Here is a 22539-nt window from a genome sequence, read left to right as displayed (position 1 = left end):
ATAATGAATTGAGTCAAATAAGCCACTAAATTGCACACCAAACTGCAACAGGTCATCGAATTAAAAAAAAAAAACAATTGGATCTCTGAACAAAAAATTCATGCAATTTAACCCAAAATAACATGTTTACCTTATGTGTCGGTTACCGATATTTAAAATAATATTTTAAAATAAATTAAAAAAATAATTAATTAAAAAATATATATATAAGAATTGCTGGAAACTCCTTCGTCTCCGGCCTGCCATGGAGACAAAGGGTTCACCATGGCAAGCCGGAGACAAAGGGGTCTCTATTAAGTCTTTTTTTTTTTTTTTCAAAATTTAAAATTTAAAATTTTTTATTTAAAATTATTAAAATAATTTAAAAAAAAAAATTTTAATTCGGTAATTGACACTTTAACTTATCAACCGGTAAACATGTCTTTTTTGGTAAAATTGCATGAATTTATGTTGTTACTTAATTATAATTTTTTTTGAGTTAATTCTATTTTTGGTCCTAGATTTATATGTGAATCCATTTTTAGTCTTTTTTTTTATTAAAACATCCACTTTTGGTCCTCCAGCAACAAAATCGTTGAAATATCTTTAAATACAAAGATATTTCAATCTCTTTTATACAAAGTAGGTTAAACCGCTATATTTTTTATGTTTATTTTTTTTGAAACATTCATAATTGAAGACCGAAATGTCATTGTATTTAACGACATTTAAATTGATTTGTTGATAAAAGACTAAAATTGATCATGCCACAATAATACTAGGATCAAAAGTGAATGTTTTAATAACCTAATTGCATTTTGATGTAATTAGATAGAATATTTTACCCTTATTCCTTTGATTTTTTCCAACATCAAGTTCCACTGCACACAGATAATCAGATATATACCCAACTTTTGGAAAACATACACTTTTCGAATGTGGGCCCATCACGTAATTTTCATTTTTGGACAGCACACCCCACTTAGCTTGTTAATGGAGGCCGGCGTCTGCAGCCATGCATGTTGTCTTTGGCAAATTATTGTGTGGACTCCACCTAGCTGTAGCTGTGTGGATCATGAATATAAAGTACATTTTTAGTATATTAAAAGTATATCATTTTTATATTAAAAGTATATTATTTTTGTATTGAAAGTACATTATTTGATAATATATATAATAATGTATTTTCAGTACTTAAATAATGAATCCTAAAATAATATGAGTAGTTTTAATATATTAAAAATATACTTTTTATTTATGATCCACATAATTAGGTGGACCAGTCCTGCAATAATAGCATGCGGCGGGACAACAGTTTCACAGCCACATGCAGAAGATCAGATAGATGCATGTAGTCTCATCTATATATAACAGACACACCCGCGGCCATTATATTGCCAAGCACAACTACACAACTACTATACGCCTCAAACTACTTTAAGAAAGGTTTAATTAATTTGCATTGCCTTCAATGGAAGAACAACATCACGGCGCCACCTACGACATCGTAATCTTGGGAGCCTCTGGGTTTACCGGCAAATACGTTGTACGGGAGGCTCTCAAGTTCCTCAATGTACCTTCATCTCCATTCAACTCCCTCGCTTTAGTAGGCCGATCCCCATCCAAAGTAGCCAAAGCTCTACAATGGGCCTCCCATCCCAACCCACCCCCACAAATCCCAATCCTCACCGCCGACACCACTGACCCCATTTCCCTTCGCCGGGTCGCCTCCCAGGCAAAGATCCTTCTCAACTGCGTTGGCCCTTTCCATCTCTACGGCGAGCCCGTCGTGGCGGCTTGCGTAGATGTCGGCTGCGATTACCTAGATATCACCGGAGAAATGGAGTTTGTAGAGAGAATGGAAGCTTCTTATTATGACAAGGCTGCAAAAAAGGGTTCTTTAATCATTTGTGGCTGTGGTTACGATTCGGTCCCTGCTGTATTAGGCATGATGTTCAATTCAAGGCAGTGGGTTTCACCTGCTGCTCCTAATCGTGTGGAGGCCTACCTAAGTATGGAATCCGACAAAAGGGTTGTGCTGAACCTAGGAACCTACGAGACGATGGTTCTTGCGATGGCTAACAAGGACAAATTGCAGGAGTTGCGACATTGTACACCTCAAAGACCTCAGCCCATGGTATCATTTTTTTTTTCCTTCTTTGTATTTGTGTTATTACCATTTACATATATACACTCATGATCAAATGAGTCCACTCTTTTCTATGAGTTTGTGTGAACAAATTTAGACCATTGAATGTGAGATTGATGACATAATTTCGCTAACTGTGCAAGTGAAATGCATAGTTACACAGTTGGTTGGCGAAATTTAATCCACCAATTTCTTGTCTAGATTTGTCTACCGGAACTCATGAGAATGGGTGGACTCACCAAAAGAATTATATATAGAGAGAGAGAGGATTGCGTTCAATGAGAACGGGAGAACAGTGCGTCCAGGAGAGAACTGAGAATGCTTCGTAGCACGCCACATGTCCAGATATAATTGCACCTAAGGTTATAACTAGGTGCATGAATGTTAACAAGGTAAATTACGTGCACTTGTAAGTGAAAATAGGTGCACAAGTGCATGTAAAATGTATTACATGTGCAAGTAAAATGGACACTGAGCATCAATAATAACTAATTGCACCTAATGGTATAATTGGTTACACCTAAGTGCACGAATATTAACAAGGTGCCTTGCACTTGTAAGTGAAAATATGTGTACTTGTAAGTGATTTCACTTGCATATTTTACTTGCAAATGTGCACCAACTACTTGTACTTATAACACATTTATGTACATCAAATTCGAGTTATTTACGAAAATGTCACGGCCTCGTTTTTTTTTTAAATTACATTTGATTCGTTGATTTGGACACCGGCTTTGAATCATTCTTATTTCTCTCCTAGATACCTGTTCTTATTAGAGCGCCCCTATATATATATATATTTGGAAAGCCCAAGTAAGCTGATTCAATTCTACTATTATATTAACATCAGATTCCTGGTCCGCCTCCCAAAGAATCAATTGTGGAACACCAAAAAGAGATTGGGCTTTGGGGCGTGGCGTTCCCATCATCATTGGATAAAATTGCAGTTGAAAGAATGGTGTCATGTTTAACTGAAAACCCTGAGGGTATACCGGGCGTCAATGAAAGTGCTCAACAAGTTAAAAAGAGGGAGGCATTCTGGTCTACTGTGAAACCCGTTCACTTTGGTATGAATATGGCATCAAAATCAGTGTTGGGTGTAGTTCGTTTCATAACACTAGCGTTGTTGGTATGGGTCTTTGGTAGATTTTCTACAGGGAGGTGGCTGCTCATGAAGTTTCCTGCTGCGTTTAGCCTTGGGCTTTTCAGGAAAAATGGTCCAACTGAAGAGGAGGTGGCAAATGCCTCCTTCAAACTGTGGTTTGTTGGGCGTGGATATAGTGATGCTGCTCTCGCATCAAAAGAGGGCAAGAAACCGGATATGGAAATTATTACGAGAGTAACCGGACCCGAGATTGGCTATTTCGCAACTCCCATCATTCTAATTCAATGTGCTCTAGTCTTGTTGAGCCAACGCCATGAGTTGCCTAAAGGTGGAGTTTTTCTTCCTGGGATTATATTTGGCCCAACCGATCTTCAACAACGACTCCAACATAATGGAATATCTTTTGAATTCATTTCGAAGAAAATGCTCTCGAACAAAATTTAGTCTTACTATATATAAGTTCATTTTTCATTTATTATTATTGTATTTTTGTGTGAGTTGTATGGTTATATTCCTCTTCTTCAATTTCCAAAGACATGTATAATTTGAGAGTTCTATGACTCTGTTTGGCAGAACTTATGACATGTATAACTATGTTTGGTAATGCTTTCAAAATAAGCTAGTCCCTTAAAATAAGAGTTTATTTTGAAAAGCTATTTAGATAGCTTTTAAAAAATAAGCAAGTACCTTCTTAACTTTTTTCCATATTTATCCTTATTATTTTAAATAAATGACATCCCTCCCAATTAAAATTCTTTTAGCCTAGCCTTTTCTCTTCAATATATGTTTGATACCCTATTTAAATTTAAAACTATTTAAATTTTATGAGCTTATCAAAAAATTAATTTTACCAAATACTTTTAAGCATAATAGCTAGCTTAATAGCTCTTCAGATTTCAGCTTTTAGCTTATAGCTTTTCAGCTATGTTTGCCAAGCATAACGTATATATATACTCTCAAATTCTGTTCTATCATCACTTTTATTTCTTGATGTGACAAACAAGAATTTATCATGTGAGTTCCTAAAAAGTGTGAATAAAAATTGAGAGTAAAAAATAAAAGTCAACATAGTATTTTTCATAATTTGTATATTTGGTAAAGTACTTATATTTTGTTCAATAAAAATAAATAAGTTTGTAGGTTGTCAAAATAATTTGACTCTCTTAATAGTCACTATTTAAAATTCTCTTATGCGCGATGGTTTTGGTGCAATAGCCTATATACGTTTGCTAGTCATACTAAATGGATGTTAGCTGATAGATGTTAGTTAATTTAGTCAGGAGGTATTGTCAAAAAGTATTTGGTAAATTAGCTGTTAATTTAAAGTTGGTTGATATAATTTCTTTTCTCAAAAAGTTAATTGAACAAGTTGTTTTGAACAACTTTTGTAATTTTAGCATTTTGAAGTTACAAAAAATTGATTAACCAAACACTTATATTGATTTTTTAACCAAATTAAACAGCTAATAGTAATTAAATAAGTAAAAAATGACTGACAAGCTAACTATTTTACCAAACATGACATATATATATATGTATTGAGTTTGTGCAACTTTGGAGTTAAAGAGAGAAGGGAGAAAATTGAGAGAAATTGAGGGAAGATAATACCTCCATGTAAAAAGTGTGAATATATGTACATCTTTCACCTTGAGAAATTAGAAGTTAAGATTTTATCATTACTATTTTTTTTAAGTTTGTAACAATTATAAAATAAACTATGTTTTTAAATTTTTTAACAATTATAAAATTGATCCTATATTTTTTTATACTAAAATCTTCAACTATTAATGAACATTAATGTACAACTGAAATTAGTTATCACTTTTTATAAAAGGATCATATTCTCGTTTGATTTGTGCAATCCCTACCTATATAAAATAATGTTATTAGAAATTCCAATGCTTCCTCATCTTATAATACATTGTAAGAAACCATAGATTAAATATCTTTCTATTAGAACTAGTTACAAATTGCATTCACTTACCTAGACTAGTGCACTTGGGATAAGAAAGTGGTGGATCACTTTTTTAATATTAAAAAATAATTATGAAGTGATGATATAGAGATAAGTAGATATGGAATTGATGATAGGAATGAAAAAGAAGACAAACCCCACAGTTTTATGAGTGGGATATATTCCTATTTGATTGTGGTAGACTGGTAGGTATTCTAGACAAACATTAATTGGTTATATCTAATCTTTCATATGCATTGCATAGGCATCAATAAAATGAAAAGAAAAAGGAAAATGAAAAACCAAAAAGGGAAGAAAATGCTGATTTTACCAGAAACTTGGGAAGACAACCGGTAGGAGAGGGCGATGGGTACAATATTCATTCATTGACCCAACAAGAAGACCAGGAGACTTCGATTCCTCTGCCGATTTCTTTCATCAATTCTTCATTTTCCCTCATTTTATTTGCAAATTTTGTTTATTTCATCAGTTTATTAACTACTTTACATATTCTCAACGCATCACACGTCTCAGTTGATCAGTTTAAACCCCTCCGGCGGCTCCCAGATCAGTTCTTCAACAAGTAAGTCTAATCATACACAACTTTTGGAGTTTTTATGTTTAAAAAATAGTTTTTTCCCTGTGAATTAATGTCGTACCTCGTACTGTGGCAATTTCGATGATGTTTTTGGTTTGAGTCTTTCCTTTTTTGATTGATGCTGGGTGCCCATCTAGAGGGATTTTTCTTTCTTTGAAGTAATCGTTATTTCCTAATTCTTTTACTGATCTTATTATCCTGTTTTTTGGGTTTTTTTTTCTATGCCTTTTTTCAAGAATTCTTGAATACACGAATATTTTCTGGATTTGATGTTTAGATAACGTTTCTGAATTTGCAGAGTTGAATTTCTTTTGTTCTGTAAGATTAATCTGTAAATCATTTTGCAGATTCAAGACTTTACTTTTGTGGTTTAGTAAAATTGGGCTCTGATAAGTTTGTGAAAACTGAAGTGAAGATCCTCGTAGTAGTTATTATACAAATGTCTGAAGCCAAAGATGATGAGGTAGAGATCAAGTTTAGATTGGCAGATGGATCAGACATAGGGCCTAAATGTTTTCCTGCAGCTACTAGTGTTGAAGTGTTGAAAGAGAGCTTACTTGCCCAGTGGCCTGAAGGTTGGTTGGATCTTGAATGAATTAAATATGGTGTTTTACATATGTGTATAATTCTGCTCATTAATATACATTTTGTTATTTGATGTTTTTACCTTCGGACTAAAATGATAAACTAGTTATGTGCTTTCTTTGGTAGCCATAGCCTCAATCATTTCATTGAACTGCTTATGGTTTTTGTTAAGAGTCCCTCCCACATTGATAAACTAAGAGAGAACATATGAGTTTATAAGGCTATGTGTTGGATTAGTTAATTGATTGGATTCAATCTTTTAGCATGGTTGGTCAACTGGTTAGAGTTTGGATTCAATTTTTTAGTATGATTATGACAGTCTAGTGTCTTGGTAAGAGGAGAAAGTCATGAAAAACAACTATCTTTTGAGCTTACAATTTTTGTGTGCCAATTGCCAAGCTTGTGGGTAGCTCTGAACAAATCAAAAGCCACAAATGAATAAATCTTCTTAATTTTTATTTTTACTGCTTTTATATAGTGAGATCACTTTGTTTTGTGTTTGTTTGTCACTACAGTTTCTACAACTAAATCAATTTTCTCAAGCTTTCATTTGGGCAAATCACTTGAAGCAATTGCACTTAAAAGATAAAAAATAATTACTTCGACATATATAAAACCTTAAAGTTAAGAATTGTGGTCTCTGTTTTATAATAATCTTGACAGTGTTTGTTCTTGGCTTGCTGCTAGCCTTTTAGCTTTATGACTAATGTTTCTCTTTCTTAACTTTCTATTATTGTTTTGTTATTTTGGTGAATATATGCATAAATTATATTAGTATCGACTCTTCTGCTTTCAATTTAACATTGACATATTTAGTCTAAGCCTTTCACTTGGGTTATGTGCTTCGATCACTTTTCTTGAGCTTGAAATTCTGTACCTGATATACCATGACATCATTGTTGCTTTACTTTGGTATTTCAGTATCTACTTGGTTCAAATTTTATATTGAGTTTTTAGGGCCATATGTACATTGCGAAAGGTCTCCTGTGATTAGAGGGCCGCACTAAAGCAAAGATTTTATTTTTGAATAGAGAAGGAAAATGGTCCAAGAACAGCAAAAGATGTTAAATTAATCAGCGCTGGAAGGATATTAGAGAACAACAGGACATTGGGGGAGTGCAGGAGCCCGTTATGTGATGTTCCAGGAGGAGTCACAACCATGCATGTTGTTATTCATTTCCCGCTTCAGGAGAAAGGTCAGCACAAACACATTAGTCTGCAGACATTTTTTGAAACCTAATTGGTGAAGTGCAAGCACTTGGAAGGCCAACTAAGTTGGTCGGACAATTGGCTTGGTAACCACAAGGTTTCATGGGAGCTGTTTATTGGCCTTCTTGATTTGAGCCGATCAGCTATAGGCATCCTAGACTAGTTTACCTTCTTGTGGTCCTTTGTCTACTAGGATCACGAGACGGACTTCAACCAGAGTGCACCTTATCAAAGTGCAAGCACTTATATTTAGTGAAAATATTGTTTGGTTCATTGGCTGAAACTAATAATTGCTCATGATGCATGCATTATTGTTTTTTTGTTAGACCACGAGGTGTCCTGAGTAAGCCCGTAGAAAGCACCTTTAAGCCCGTACCATACTCAAGCTAATCTCTATTCTCACAGAACCAACCCAATTAAGGGGGCAAAGTGCTGACCATATTGATTTTTTCATATGAGAGGGAGTTTATAGTTTGAACTCCCGTCATCTCTTAAGGGATGAGAGTGCACGGTCACTCACGCTAACTAAGCTGATTTGCATGCATCATTGTTAAGGTGTTAGAAAATCAAGTATTTTCTTCCCTTTGCTTTTTCCATAACTATCCTTCCTGTGTTATTGGAGCTCGATCTATATCTTTATTCTTTACCATATCGTTTATTTTCGTTTGCCTCCTTAACCAGCGTCTAAACGTTTCAAAATCGGTCATATTTCACAGAAAAGAAGGCATCAAATGACCCGGCACAGAATAGATGTCTGTGTGTAATATTATGAATAGCTCTTTCCACAATGGAAACACCATTCATTGAAGGTAGGTACTGTTTGTTTCCTACTTTGGCTTCCCATTTGATACAATAATAACTGTTCTCTCTCTGTCTCCAGATAAAAGCAAGCAAGCAAACAGGGAATTTGAATTGAGAAACAGTGTGATGCAGTTGATGGAATTAGTTGCTACTACCTCACCACTTTAACGTTTGTTTGTTTTTTGGTCATTTTTTCACATGTTTTTGAAAAAGTTGTAATGTGTGTGAATTTTTACAGGCTTAACTGCCTCAGTCAGTCAGTCTAAGTGTATATATCTGAATTCATACTTTTGTCATTGTAACTACTGTGACAGCCCATTATAATGTATATCATGTAAGTTTTTGAGTAAGTTTTTGAATGAAATAAATTTTAAGCCCCCCATAATCCTTTTTTTTTTTTTTTTTGATACATTAGTTTTTCTAGCTTAAACCCAATTAGTTCTCAGTTTTCACCCCTTCCTATACACTTTGTGCACACCCTTAAGCCTTGTATGTACACTTTGGAGCAAAACTTATATTGTGACCCTTGAACCATGAAACCGCAAATTATATTGTGGACCATGGTCCACAATGCATTGTGGACCATGATCATAGGTGATACTGCAGTTGTGTTGAAAGGATACTGCAGTTGTGTCGAAAAGATACTGCAGTTGTGTTGAAAGGAAACTGCAGTTGCACAAAACAGAGACTGTTCATCCGTTCAACACAACTGCAGTATCCTTTCAACACAACTGCAGTATCTTTTCAACACAACTGCAGTTCCAGATGGATGACACGGCCTCTTTTCCGCGCAACTGCAGTTCCCTTCCAACACAACTGTAGTATCCTTTCAACACAATTGCAGTATCCTTTCAACACAACTGCAGTATCAACCATGACCCATGGTCCACAATGCATTGTGGACCATGGTCCATGGTATAACAATTGCCATGAAACTAAGCTCAATCAGACAAATCCTATTCTGGTGAGTGGTGTTGACAAAAATCAAACTGTCGCCCGTATGAGAAATTCAATTGGTCATAGGGGTGAAGTTTGAGAAGAAAGACTAGGGATCTAGTCTCACCAAACGGCAGTGTGGGAACAACTCCTTGGACGCAGTAAGTAAATGTTTATTCTCCAGTTGAGTTACCATGTCTAGTCTCCAGTTGAGTTACCATGATTTACATTTTTTCAATGCTCCGTGGGCTATGGCGCGGAGGGTCTTGGGTTGAATTCAATTTTTTGGAGGGTCTTGGGTTGAATTCAATTTTTTGGAAGAAAGAATCGAGCTGCCTACTTGGTTAAATGGAAGGATGGGAGACAGTGGAGCTTTACGCATTCCTGAAGAAGTGTCTACGAATTTATGTTCACGTGCAAAGGCTTTTTTCCATGTCGACCTAGGCAGACATGAAGCTACAACAACACTATTTACTTTGTTAAATTCCCACGCAAAGCCGTCACCTTTTTTTCCCACCATTTAACTTACGAGGAACTCGCCTTCAGTCGCGCCAGGCCACGTAGTAAACATGGCCACTCTGACGTCATTTTCCGGCGTTCACTGTCGCGTTCAATCAGCTTCCAACACAGCAGCCCTGTCTTCTTCCCTTCCACTCTCATCACTCAACTTCTCATCATCCAAATCCCCACCTCTTTATACCTTAAACTCCTTAGCATTGAAGAGAAAAGATGCAATTTTTACCAGGAAAAATCATAGGCGTCGTTCATACTCATTCATCGTCCAATGCGAAGCTGGAAGTGGAAGGGTAGTTTATTCAGCCGCCGCATATTTACACTAATCTTTTATTATTATTAATACTGTAACAGTTTTTGGACTGAAATTGGTGATATGAGAGCAGATAGCACAGCAAGAATTCACGGAAATGGCGTGGCAAGCCATAGTTTCGTCCCCGGAAGTGGCGAAAGAGAAGGGGCAGCAGATAGTGGAGACGGAGCACTTGATGAACGCGGTGTTGAAGCAAAAGAATGGATTGGGTCCTCGGATTTTCTCAAAGGCTGGCCTGGATAATACCCGCCTGCTTCAAGCCACTAATAGCTTCCTTAAGCGCCAACCAATGGTTAGATAATCTTGGTTTTACGTTGTTAAACAAACTCAGGTTGTTGCCTATGATGTGATGTATGTGAGATAATCTCAGGTTGTTGGTGAGCCGGCAGGATCAATGTTGGGGCGAGACTTGGAAGCCTTGATACATCGAGCCAGGGAATTCAAGAAACAATACGGAGATTCGTTTGTGTCTGTGGAGCATTTGGTGCTTGGTTTTGTACAGGATAAGAGATTTGGGAAGCAATTGTTTAAAGAGTTTGAAATTTCTGAGAGGTCTCTTCAAGATGCTATACAAGCCATTAGGGGGCCTCAAAATGTTGTTGATCAAGGTCCTTTTTTTCCTTTCCCCTTTTCATTTTCTATTAGGATTAAGTGTTGAATTTGTCCTTCAGGCCTCTGCCCAACAATCCCGACTCTCCTGACTGATGTTAACTCGTGTTATGACTTGGCATCCTACCTCTTGCAAGATTTGACACTAGATACTCGCTAGATATTATCTCAAACATAAGTCTTTCAGCCCGGGGGAATGTTCCTTATCTTTTGATTTGATGTTAATTAGTGTTTGATATTATAGCACTGGAAAGTTGTGATCAGCTTATTGGTGAATTGTTGGACCAGATCCTGAAGGGAAGTACGAAGCTCTGGAGAAATATGGAAAAGACTTAACAGGCATGGCAAGGGCAGGAAAGCTTGACCCTGTTATAGGCAGGGATGATGAGATTCGAAGATGCATTCAAATCCTTTCCAGGAGAACTAAGAATAACCCCGTGCTAATCGGGGAGCCAGGTGTTGGCAAAACCGCAATTTCTGAAGGGTAAATTAATAGCTTTGTTTATGTGAAATCAATTTAGCCTCTCTCAATAATTCTACTAACCACTTCGTGCTTATGCCAAAAGTTATAGCTAGTAAGGAAGACCCACCACCATATTTTCAGAGGCATGTGTTGACCTTGCCTCTTTAGGCTTCCGACTAACAATCCCCCAAAACTTTATTTTCTTATACTGGAACATTTTTAAAAGACAGGTGTTGGTCTCGACTCTTCATGCCTCCGACTAATAATGCCCCAACATTTGCCAACCTTAACTACATAGTTTTTACTTTTGTTGGGACTCAAACCCGAAAGCTAAAGCTCACGAAGGGCAACTTTACTTCCCTATATCGCCAGATTTTCAAGGGGCAAGATGTTGGATTTGACCCTTCAAACCTCCGTCCAACAATTCCCTAACCATTTGGTGTTAAATTTGACCCTTCACGGGCCAAACAACTTGTCTTCTACTCTTCTTTACTCTTTGCTACTGTTATTACTTATTATCCTAACACTGAATGCATGTATCTGCTCATTATATTACTTGTACTGATCTTTGGTTAGTGGTTGGTAGGCTTGCACAGAGAATTGTGCAAGGAGATGTCCCACAAGCTTTGATGAACAGGAGGGTGGGTAATACAGAGATTTAGAATTGGAACTGCCAAATTCATACTGTTAGTTTACTAGCTAAGACACTTCAATTGGTTTATGCAGTTGATATCACTGGATATGGGTGCACTCATTGCTGGTGCAAAATATAGGGGAGAATTTGAGGATAGACTCAAGGCTGTGCTCAGGGAGGTGACTGAATCTGAAGGCCAGATTATCCTTTTCATTGATGAGATGCACACTGTTGTTGGAGCAGGTAAAACTATTCAAAACTTATGATGAATCTCCTTGCCTGGGTTTCAAAATGCTTCCTATTTATTCGTTTTTCAGGCGGCACAAACGGTTCTATGGATGCCGGCAATCTCTTGAAGCCCATGCTTGGTCGTGGTGAGTTGCGCTGTATTGGGGCGACCACGCTGGATGAATACAGAAAACATATTGAAAAAGATCCGGCATTGGAGCGTAGGTTCCAGCAAGTGTATGTTGATGAGCCTGCTGTTGAAGATACGATCTCTATATTACGGGGATTGCGCCAAAGATATGAGCTGCACCATGGCGTTCGTATTTCTGATACTGCATTAGTCGATGCTGCCATTCTTTCAGATCGCTACATTAGTGGACGGTTTTTACCTGACAAAGGTTGGATATAGAGTAGCATTCTACCAAGAAGATTTCCTTCATAAAGTGCTGATACCATTTTGCCCATTTGCAGCTATTGATTTAGTGGATGAAGCTGCTGCAAAGCTGAAAATGGAATTCACTTCAAAACCTTCTGCACTTGATGAGATCAACCACGCTGTTGTTAAGTTGGAGATGGAGAGGCTGTCACTTACTAGCGATACAGACAAAGCATCCAAGGACCGTTTAAGTCGCCTTGAGGATGAGTTGTCTCTATTAAAGCAGAGACAAGCTCAGCTAAATGAGCAGTGGGAGCATGAAAAGAGTGTCATGACCCACATACAGTCCATCAAGGAAGAGGTATGATTTTTTCCTCTATTAGCCATTTTAGTGATGATCAATGCCTCCACTTGCTGAGTTGAGGGTACTGTGCAGATTGATAGAGTAAATGTTGAGATTCAGCATGCAGAGCGGGAGTATGATCTGAATAGAGCTGCGGAGCTCAAGTATGGGAGCCTGAATTCATTGCAGCATCAACTTGAAACTGCAGAGAGAGAGCTAGATGAATATATGAGGTCTGGAAAATCGATGCTCAGAGAAGAGGTCACGGGAAATGACATTGCTGATATTGTGAGTAAATGGACTGGAATTCCTGTCTCCAAGTTGCAGCAATCAGAAAGGGAGAAACTGCTGCATTTGGATGAAGAGCTGCATAAACGAGTTATTGGCCAAGATCCTGCAGTGAAATCCGTGGCTGAAGCCATCCAGCGATCCAGGGCAGGCCTTTCAGATCCTCGCCGCCCAATTGCTAGTTTTATGTTCATGGGGCCTACTGGCGTTGGAAAGACGGAGCTAGCAAAGGCACTTGCTTCATACTTGTTCAACACAGAGGAAGCACTGGTACGCATTGATATGAGCGAGTACATGGAAAAACATGCAGTTTCAAGGCTGATCGGCGCCCCTCCTGGATATGTTGGGTATGAAGAAGGAGGGCAGCTGACAGAGACCGTTCACAGGAGGCCATATTCAGTCATCTTGTTTGATGAAATAGAAAAAGCTCATTCTGATGTATTCAATGTGTTTCTTCAAATCTTGGATGATGGTAGAGTGACTGATTCGCAAGGGCGCACTGTGAGCTTCACGAACACACTCATTATCATGACATCAAATGTGGGTTCACAATATATACTCAACACAGATGATGACAGCTTACCAAGAGAGGTGTCTTATGAAACCATGAAGCAAAGAGTAATGGAGGCTGCAGGAGCTATTTTCCGGCCCGAGTTCATGAATAGGGTTGACGAATACATAGTATTCCAGCCTCTTGCTCGAGAGCAGATCAATAGTATCGTTAGATTACAGGTACATCACTCGATCTATTTCATAATGTTTGTAACTGGGTGATGTTGACTGACAAAATTTATGGTGTTTTTCTGTAGTTGGCACGAGTGCAACAGAGGTTAGCTGATCGGAAGATGAAGCTGGGAGTGACTGATGCAGTAGTTCAACTGCTTGGAAATCTTGGTTACGACCCAAATTATGGAGCCCGGCCTGTGAGGCGAACAATTCAGCAGAATGTTGAAAATGAGCTTGCCAAAGGGATACTAAGAGGAGAGTTTAGGGATGAAGACACAATTTTGGTAGACATTGAGGTTACAAAATTTTCCAATGGACAACCTCCCCTGCAAAAGCTTGTTTTCATGAGAGTTGAAGAACCTCCTGATTCAGAAGAAACTTTCTGAGCAAGCAGGCAATGATACTGACATGATGTTTGTGGTAGGGGGAGAGTCACGGGAAGGATGAAGGAATGGATGAATGATGAGAGAGTTCTGACTTTCTGCTATGATGCAAAGATGCAAACTTGACAATAATACTCAAAAATTTGTGTTCTCTCCAGCAAGCACTGTTGTGGTTTCTCCTTTTTCCTAGAAGAAAATAAATCATGTCAATGCAATGATTGAAGCTGCAATAAAAACTGAAATGTATTCCTCCTTAGAGCAAAATGTTTTGATTTGAAAGATGAGGAAAGATGACGACAAACATGCGGATCTGGGATGTAAAAGAACATAGAGCACAACCATGTTACACTTTTATATGATAAACCAAAAGATTTCCATATGTAAAAGAAAAGATTACTTTAATCTGTTTAACTGTTGTTTCCTCAACGTTTCCTATGTTTCTCTAGTTTAAGACAGAACATTGATTACGTTAAAGAGAAGATAACCAACCTAACAAGGAAAAAAAATTGGTACGAGTAAAATAACCTCTTGATCTGTTCAATTGCAAGGTATATTGGCTTCATTCATAAATTTACATGACCTTTTCCTGAATTCAGCCAAGTCATCCACGCATTTTTGGCCTGGCCCTACTTAGTGCCAACCATTGATCATCCTTTCAGTTATAGAAATGAGAGCAGTAGCTCTCAATCAGGATCATAGCGAACTGATTTCCCATGGTCAATCAGGTACTGTCATCTCCTGAGATCTTTCTGTAAGTTTTGCAGCATCAGAGCCCTTGTTTTCCCATCAGCTTTGAGACCACTCTGATGCATTTTTATGTACACCTTCCTAGCAAGATCAATCCTGCCTGTCAGACACATTCCCTGAATTGCAGCATTGTACAAGGATCCATTCGGCGCAGAATGCTATATGACAAATGGAAAAGTTTAGTGCAACTAAAATCTTTAGTACATTGACCAAAATAGCATTGAACAGCTGCTACATTTATTAAAGTTCCTGAATTCTCAATGTTTAGAACTGTGACTTATTTACTGTATGTTTACTCAAGGCCATTGATTATAGTTTGTCAGAAAAGTGAACTTTAACATCAATGATAGGGGAAATAGTAACAAAATATTTTGGTAGCATATCAAGGCTTACATTTAGTATCTCCTCAACTTCATCCCAAAGTGACCCCCAGATGCAACTTCTTATCAGAGACAGCAGAGTGAATAGGTCGGGAGAACATTTTTGGTGAATCATGTGGTTATAAACTTGCAATGCAACCTTTGGCTTTCTTGCAACCTCACAAGCACCAATTACAAGATTATATGAGGATGTTGAAACAGAATGTCCAGAAGCCTCCATTTCCCATAGCATTTCCACTGCTTTTTCCCAACGCCCAAGTCTCTGGCAAGATATCAGAATTGTATTGTATATATGCAAGTTCAGGATGTTGTTTTGCTGTTTCCTGATCCTTTGAAAGAATCGAATTGCATCAGCATGTTGATTCACCCGGTTCAGGGAACCAAGAAGTGCATTCCATGTGTATGCATCAGGCACATGGCCCAGTGACTTCATGAGATCATAAACCTTGAATGCAAGCTTGGGTTTACCAGCTTTCCCAAGTGAGTTGATCACTACATTGCATGATATTGCATTTGGCTTCAACCCTCTATTTAACATACCTTGCAACATAGAAAATGCCATATCATGGTTCCCCTCCTTCACACATGCTCCAATAATTGCTTGCATTACATCATCATCAGGTGTCAATCCATTTTGAACCATCTCACTATATGTGTCGAGTGCTAGTTCATTCTGACCACAACGAACAAATAGGCATATTAATATGCTATAAGTGACCGTGGTTCCTACAAGGCTTCTGTTTTGTAAAATCCTCCAAATTTTCTCAGCCTGAACCCAGTTGTTTAGTTTTCCAAAAACTGATATCATTGTGTTATAGACAACAACATCAAATCCTTTGCTAGTGTCACTATTTTTGCACATCTCCTCAAACATTTGTAATGCAGCATCATCCCCCCAATCTTTAGCAACTGCCTTTAGAATTAAACTATAAGTGTGAGCAGTGGTCATGTTACCTTCCTTCAAGAACTCAAAGATCTCCAAGGCATCATCAAGCATTCCATTCCTCAAGATACAGGAAAGAAGGGAATTGCAGGCATGTAAATTAGGTCGAAGACCTGAAAATATCATTGACTTATAAAGTCCTAGTGCACTCCTAACCTTGTTTGATCTGCTAAGTTTCAAGATCCTCTTTGATAATATGTCTTCATTTCTTTCTTCCAAGTAATATACCTTACTTCCACTTAGATTAGCAGCCCCTGCACTACTATTTATATCCTTTTTATGTACCAAACTCTTCAAAAGAGGCAACTTTTGCTGAAACATATTTTCATTTAATCCTTCTTTTTCATCATTAGCAGGAGCATTATCCTCTTCACAGGATGACTCAAATTCAATGTTAACAGCATTAGATTGTATACTAGATTCTTTGAACCTAATTACACATTTTACTCTTGGAATTGCCAACCACCCATCAGAAATACACATTTCAAGACCACTGTTTCTGAATACAAACATCTTTCTGGGTCTGGAAGCAACAAGAGAATGTGCATCACTGACAAAACCTTTACTTGGAAGGCTTAAGTGGTGGTCTTTTGAACACAACAATGGGGCACACTTGCCATACCCATGTAATGCAAGCTGACATCTTAGTACTTCTACCATACTCATTCCAACACACAAAAAACCGTACAATTGAAACTGCAATTAAACCAAAACTTCATCAGACACTTGTGGAGCTAAGAAAATATGCATCAGCAATATTTCTTCTTACCAAAAACTAATTTTCAATCTTAATCCCATGTTTTCATCTTTTCATAATATCATATATAACAATACAGCTCAAAAAGAGATTGAAGTTACAAAACAAGTAGAAATGTAACAAGCTCAGGAAGTGTAAAGCTGAAAAACAGATGAAGATACTACAATAAAGCTGGTCTCTAGCATAAGTTTATTTGTTTTCTAGTGACACTAGGCACCTTTGTGACGATTTAGGAAACTGATGCAAGGTGGACCGTGAAGGCTAAAGACATATCTAGCACCGGTTTTCCACCTTGGAATCATTCACTCATCTAAGAATATGGGACGGAGTCTGATTCTTCATCATCAAGTGTCTGATGAAAACAACTGGTTTACAAATATTACAAATTAGAGGAGAATATGCATCAGCAATATTTCATACAAATTAAAGACAATCTTAATCTCTTATCATACAAATTACAGAATACAAATTTACAATTTCAAGCATTCAAAATTTCAAGCAAAACTCCGGTACCACAGGCGGTTTAGCCGGAGAAAACACAGGTGCCGGTATCCACCTGCGGTTTAGCCGGAAAATAAATAAAAATTCAAGTAAATGGAGGCTTGGAAGTCTAGAACAGTAAAACTTACCCACGGAGCTGGAGTAGCGGGCGACGGAGTCACGGGCTCAAGGCGGGCGTGCGGCTGAAGGCTGAAGCGAGAAAATCGGAAGAGAAGATGAGACTGAAACTGCTGACTAATTTTTGAGCTTTAATTTTAGTTTTTATTTATTGAACAAGTAACCTCAAAAAACAAGTAGCCTGATTGTTTTCAAAATTCAAAATTCAAAAAAAAATAAAAATAAATAAATAAATAAATAAATAAATAAGTAGCCTGATATGCTTATCGGGTTTTTTACCTTTAACTTTTGGATTTAATGGGTCATCTCATTGAGTTCGGTTTAAAATTAACACTCCTAATTTTTAGTGCCGCTTTTTAAAATGTCATGTTTTAAAAAAAAAAATTAATTATAACTTCAGTTATTAATTGATGTTAATTTAGACCCGAAAATATTAACTAGATTTAACATTGGTAATAAGTAATAACCAACACTAAATACATTACATTTTTTTTTGTTTATAGACATATTAATCAAGCGAGCATAAAAAATCATTGACAATCATGCAGTATTATACTTATTAACAAAAACACTTACAATCAAACTAGAAACACAAAAATATTAACGAGTGACCAATTGAACGTAAAAATATGGCAAACGCACACATATAATCCTAACTAAAAATGAAATAAAAATTGCATATGTTAGTTCAATAATGTTGGAATTTGTACTTCAATCCATAAATCCTAAGGCATCAGGATGATTCTCCCTTTTATCTCCCCACATTATGGTCTAACTCCTCTACGTTACATTATAATCTCCTCCCTTATTTTGTCTTCAATCTTTCTCTCATTCTCTCCCCATTTTGTCTCATACATATCATCTATTATTTTATTTACTTTTCTACAATTAATAATTTCAACTTTATAATTATAATTTTTAATTTCTATTATAAATATAATTTAATAAATTATGAAAAAAAAATTTAAATTATAAAATATAATTTATAAAATAAAAATGAAAGAGTATTGTAGATTTGAAGGATATATTATATATAGTGGTTAAATGTTGTTGCTTCTTTAAATATTCTAAGAATTTTGATGCTTTAGAAAATCTTTACTGCTCATAAAATCTTCTTGACAGTTAAGAGACTTAGCAAACAATTTACAAAATATATTTAGGAATACAATTTTTCAAACTAGACATACATTTTTGGCTCATCAAAATCTATAATATATATTATTAGCATTAGTCATATAACAATAGTTACTCATCATTAAAAAAAATGTATGAATAAACAAGTTTACTTCTTTAAAAATTGATAAACAGTTGAAATAAACAAAAAGCTACAAAATTTATTCCAGTTACCACATATAAAATATTGCTCAAGACCTGATGAAGAATGTTTCGAAAATAATTAAACCAAAAACACCAAGATTATAAGAATGCACAAGAAACAAAAGCTACTTAAACATTGAAATATCAAATAATATCACAAACACAAAAATCATAACATCCATTAAAAGACTGAATTTGGCGTTGAATTTTTCAAATTTCTATTATGAAAATCTCAAATCATTTGACAAAGCATATAACACAATCTCGTAAATATTAAACCATATTTATGTCTGTATTAAACTATTAATGTATTTTGTATATACAAGTATACAAGAGGGTTTAGGAGAATATGTGGTTGCAATACTGCCCTATTGCGATTGGCTGTGAGGGTGGTTTTGTGGAACTGTCATTTGAGATTGAGGATAAAACAAGAATTTTATTTTCTTTGGGTTATAGTGGTGGAAGTAGAATGCCAGGAAGATTGAGATAAATTATCAAATTTTTAAGCATAATTATCTAATGCCATTTGTGAGGAAGATTTAGATAAAATTATCCCAATTTTCTAAGCATGATTATCTAAGTGTATGATAATATCACTGTTATTATTCTAATATTGACATAATCATATTGAACAGTAAGGATTGGATTATAGTCACAAAAAAATTATCAAAGCACAATGTACAATTTTATTTTATTTTTGAAAACATACAAATGTACAATTCAATAAGCACATACATAGATGATGGAATGAAAATATTTTCTCCCTATTTTTTGTTGTCTCTCTATCCCTTTTCTCTTCATCCATTGGTTAGGAGAAAATGGCCAAGGGGCAAACCATGCTAATGGCCAACGGACAAACCACTTTACAACAGGTAGAAGGTATAGATGATGGAATGAAAACACTTTCTCTCTATTCTTCGTTGTCTTTCTATCCCTTTTCTCTTCATCGATTATGAAAAAATAGCCAACTAGCAAACCACGCTAATGACCAACGGACAAACCATTTTACAACGCGTAGAAGGTTTTTGTGAAATTTCATATCCAACTCAACAAAGAATAAAAAATATCTTTGGCCTCAATCTAAGATACCTAACGGCGTCGTTTGAGGGAAAACTAGTAGATACAATTTCCCGCTAGAACCCTTGTGCTCCAAACCCTGCTCTCTACGAAATTCAAGACAAAGTTCAACGATTTCGGATCGAAGAGGATTTGAAGAAAAATGGGTAAATATTCTGCACGGATAATGTATTTCATGTAAATATAAAAGTCTTATTTTTAAAAAAAATACTGATTTTGAAATATTGATGGTGCAGAAGAAAAGGAAAATGCTTTGGCTAGGGGAAAGCTGATGGAAGGGATGGCATCCATAGCACTATTACCGAGTGGCTCCATATCTGGACACTTCATTCATCTTCCACACTCTATCTGCTATGGCCTTCACGGCACTGGTAAAATTACTCTTCAATATACGTGCTTTCTTGTGTTACCAACTCCGAGTCAAGCTATTGTCAAACCAAAGTCTGTTGATCCATTCATACAGCTTTTCTTAAATGAAATTGGTAGCTCAATTGGTTCCAGAGGTGAAATTTGTCAGAGACTAATGATCGAGTCCCACGAGTGCCACTGTGGGAGTAACCTCCCAAAAAATGAGGGGTTTCTTGTGCGCAGTGAACAAAATTTTAGTATCTGTTGATCAGTTGAGTCACCATAGTTTACCCTTCCACAAACTGTCAGGTCAGGGTGTTTGGGCGCCTGGGTAGGCTATTCCATCTTTTGTCACAAGCTTTTCTTAAATGAAACGGTTCTTCTTCCACTTAGAATCATAGGATATTGGTGTGCTAGTATATGTTGTGCTCAGATACATTCTTTTGCATACTGTAAATGAATAATATATTTATATTTCCAAGATTGATCTTTTGGTGCTATTGTCTCCTCTATACAAGTCTTTTTATAAGGGCATGCTTGTAGATGTTTAAGTGTATAACTCGCCTAGGTGATTTTGATTGTTTTCTTCTTGTGCTATAGTCTAAGTGTGTTCTCTGGTTAATCATGTATGGGATGTTTGGAGCATACAGTTTTGATGAACATGTAGAAGTGTTTTCTATTCTCTGCTGCATTTAGCTATTGGTGGAAAGTCAATTTCTGCAAATGAGTTTTGCCATTCTTTAATTTGAATACATTTTGTTGGAGGCTTAGAGCCAATACCGGATTCCCACTAATTCAATTTGAGTTGGGGCATTGGATAAAATGTCTCTTTGCTATGTATAAAGAGTTGGCATGTGAAAGGGAGTGCAGCAGGGGGGAGGATTACCGCTTAATCAAACTTACAATTACGGACTTTAATGTAAGTGATACGAGCTGCAAGTTTTATTGATCTCTCTCTCATTATCTGTCTCTCTTTTTGAACTCCAACCACTGTAAAGGTTAGAAGAGATTCACCTGTCTATGATAAATAATATCTCATGATATCCTTTTTGTTTGCTTTATATGAATTTGGGCTTTCATAGACTAGGAGAGAAAGGGATGTCATAGTGGAATGCAAAGGTCATGATGCTGCTAGGCTAAATAACGTTGACCATGCTCATGGGTGAGTCATTCTAGACCTAAAAGCTGCTACCCTTCCCATCTTTCTTCATGGTTTTAATCCTTTTGCTGGCAGGTGGGACAATGATGTTATGACTTTGCTTGAAGAGAAGCACCAAAAACAAAATATTTTGGTTTCTTTTGAGTGCGAAACACTAAAAGCTGAGAAAGAAGCGGAGGACCATATCAACAAGTTCATGCCCAAGTTAGCAGGGATGGATGCTGTTGGTGAGTTGTCTATATTCTTTTGCAGAATGATTACTGTTGCCAAACACCTCTTATAACCATTTCAGTCTAAAATGAAAATTTGGAACCTGTATTTTAAGGCTCAATGTATTTGGATATGTTTATAAGCTATTTATCTAAACTCAATGTTGTAGAAGGCGCTAGACACTAGTCGGACAAGTAATACTAATAAGAAAAACACAACAGTGTACACATTGCACACCAAAAAAAAAAAAAAAACACTCGGCCGAGTTCGCCGACTTGGGCTCCTAGATTGCCTAGTCGGCCGACTAATGTCCGCCTAAGGGTGAAATCCCCTCGAGGCCGAGGCCTAGGGGTGCCTAGGCTGATTTTTACAACAGTGTCTAGACTGAGCAACTGGGCACAAGTGTGGGGAAGCCAAGAACCATATAGCTTATCATTAATTTAGGTGTTTGTATTCTACTCTATAGAATTAGTTTTGCCAAGTTGCTTATTAAGTAAAGTTCCATGTGCAGTTAACATAGGCAAGATGACCATCTCTGGGTTAGACTTTGAAGAGGAAACTGAATAAAAGCTTGTACATGAAAATGTTGGATTTCGTGGATATCGTTTTTCCTCGTGGTGGAACCTCTGAAGCTTACTATTGTTCAGTTTTGTTTGATGGCATCTTATCCTCATGTCTATAATCTGAAACAGAAACTTCATTACAATCCAAGTTTTTGTTTTCCACTTCAGTTTGGGAGTTGCAGTATTACTTTCTTGTGTGTTCAAATTGCAGTATAATCTGCTATGCTC

The 22539-nt window shown here is 36.6% G+C and overlaps 5 protein-coding genes across 5 annotated transcripts; 4 read left to right on the top strand and 1 right to left on the bottom strand.

Annotated features, from left to right (window-relative positions):
• Positions 1-1417: 1417 nt before the first annotated feature.
• LOC116000308 (probable mitochondrial saccharopine dehydrogenase-like oxidoreductase At5g39410) lies at positions 1418-3775 on the top strand. The gene is made up of 2 exons (XM_031240379.1): positions 1418-2116; positions 2979-3775. Exons 1-2 carry the CDS (start codon positions 1451-1453, stop codon positions 3675-3677), a joined length of 1365 nt encoding a protein of 454 aa, XP_031096239.1. The 5' UTR covers positions 1418-1450; the 3' UTR covers positions 3678-3775.
• Positions 3776-5403: 1628 nt separating this feature from the next.
• On the top strand, positions 5404-8762 carry LOC115998083 (membrane-anchored ubiquitin-fold protein 1-like). The gene is made up of 5 exons (XM_031237550.1): positions 5404-5770; positions 6133-6360; positions 7402-7566; positions 8296-8388; positions 8460-8762. Exons 2-4 carry the CDS (start codon positions 6225-6227, stop codon positions 8349-8351), a joined length of 357 nt encoding a protein of 118 aa, XP_031093410.1. The 5' UTR covers positions 5404-5770; positions 6133-6224; the 3' UTR covers positions 8352-8388; positions 8460-8762.
• A 1110-nt stretch (positions 8763-9872) lies between these two features.
• On the top strand, positions 9873-14583 carry LOC115998192 (chaperone protein ClpB3, chloroplastic-like). Its single transcript, XM_031237686.1, has 10 exons — positions 9873-10122; positions 10216-10434; positions 10513-10750; positions 11040-11235; positions 11801-11855; positions 11941-12091; positions 12166-12474; positions 12548-12813; positions 12889-13815; positions 13893-14583. Exons 1-10 carry the CDS (start codon positions 9886-9888, stop codon positions 14193-14195), a joined length of 2901 nt encoding a protein of 966 aa, XP_031093546.1. The 5' UTR covers positions 9873-9885; the 3' UTR covers positions 14196-14583.
• Positions 11857-17749, bottom strand: LOC115998193 (pentatricopeptide repeat-containing protein At3g29290). Its single transcript, XM_031237687.1, has 3 exons — positions 17649-17749; positions 15333-16958; positions 11857-15097 (listed from the first exon to the last, which is right to left on the bottom strand). The coding sequence occupies exons 2-3, from the start codon at positions 16926-16928 to the stop codon at positions 14924-14926; spliced, it is 1770 nt and encodes a 589-aa protein (XP_031093547.1). The 5' UTR covers positions 16929-16958; positions 17649-17749; the 3' UTR covers positions 11857-14923.
• A 2292-nt stretch (positions 17750-20041) lies between these two features.
• Positions 20042-22478, top strand: LOC115998734. Its single transcript, XM_031238381.1, has 6 exons — positions 20042-20177; positions 20268-20402; positions 21225-21298; positions 21462-21541; positions 21614-21765; positions 22260-22478. Exons 1-6 carry the CDS (start codon positions 20174-20176, stop codon positions 22313-22315), a joined length of 501 nt encoding a protein of 166 aa, XP_031094241.1. The 5' UTR covers positions 20042-20173; the 3' UTR covers positions 22316-22478.
• The last annotated feature ends 61 nt before the right edge of the window (positions 22479-22539 follow it).

This window comes from Ipomoea triloba, chromosome 12 (assembly GCF_003576645.1).
Source record: "Ipomoea triloba cultivar NCNSP0323 chromosome 12, ASM357664v1".
NCBI classification, from domain to species: domain Eukaryota; kingdom Viridiplantae; phylum Streptophyta; class Magnoliopsida; order Solanales; family Convolvulaceae; genus Ipomoea; species Ipomoea triloba.
This window is presented reverse-complemented; position numbering and strand designations above follow the sequence as displayed.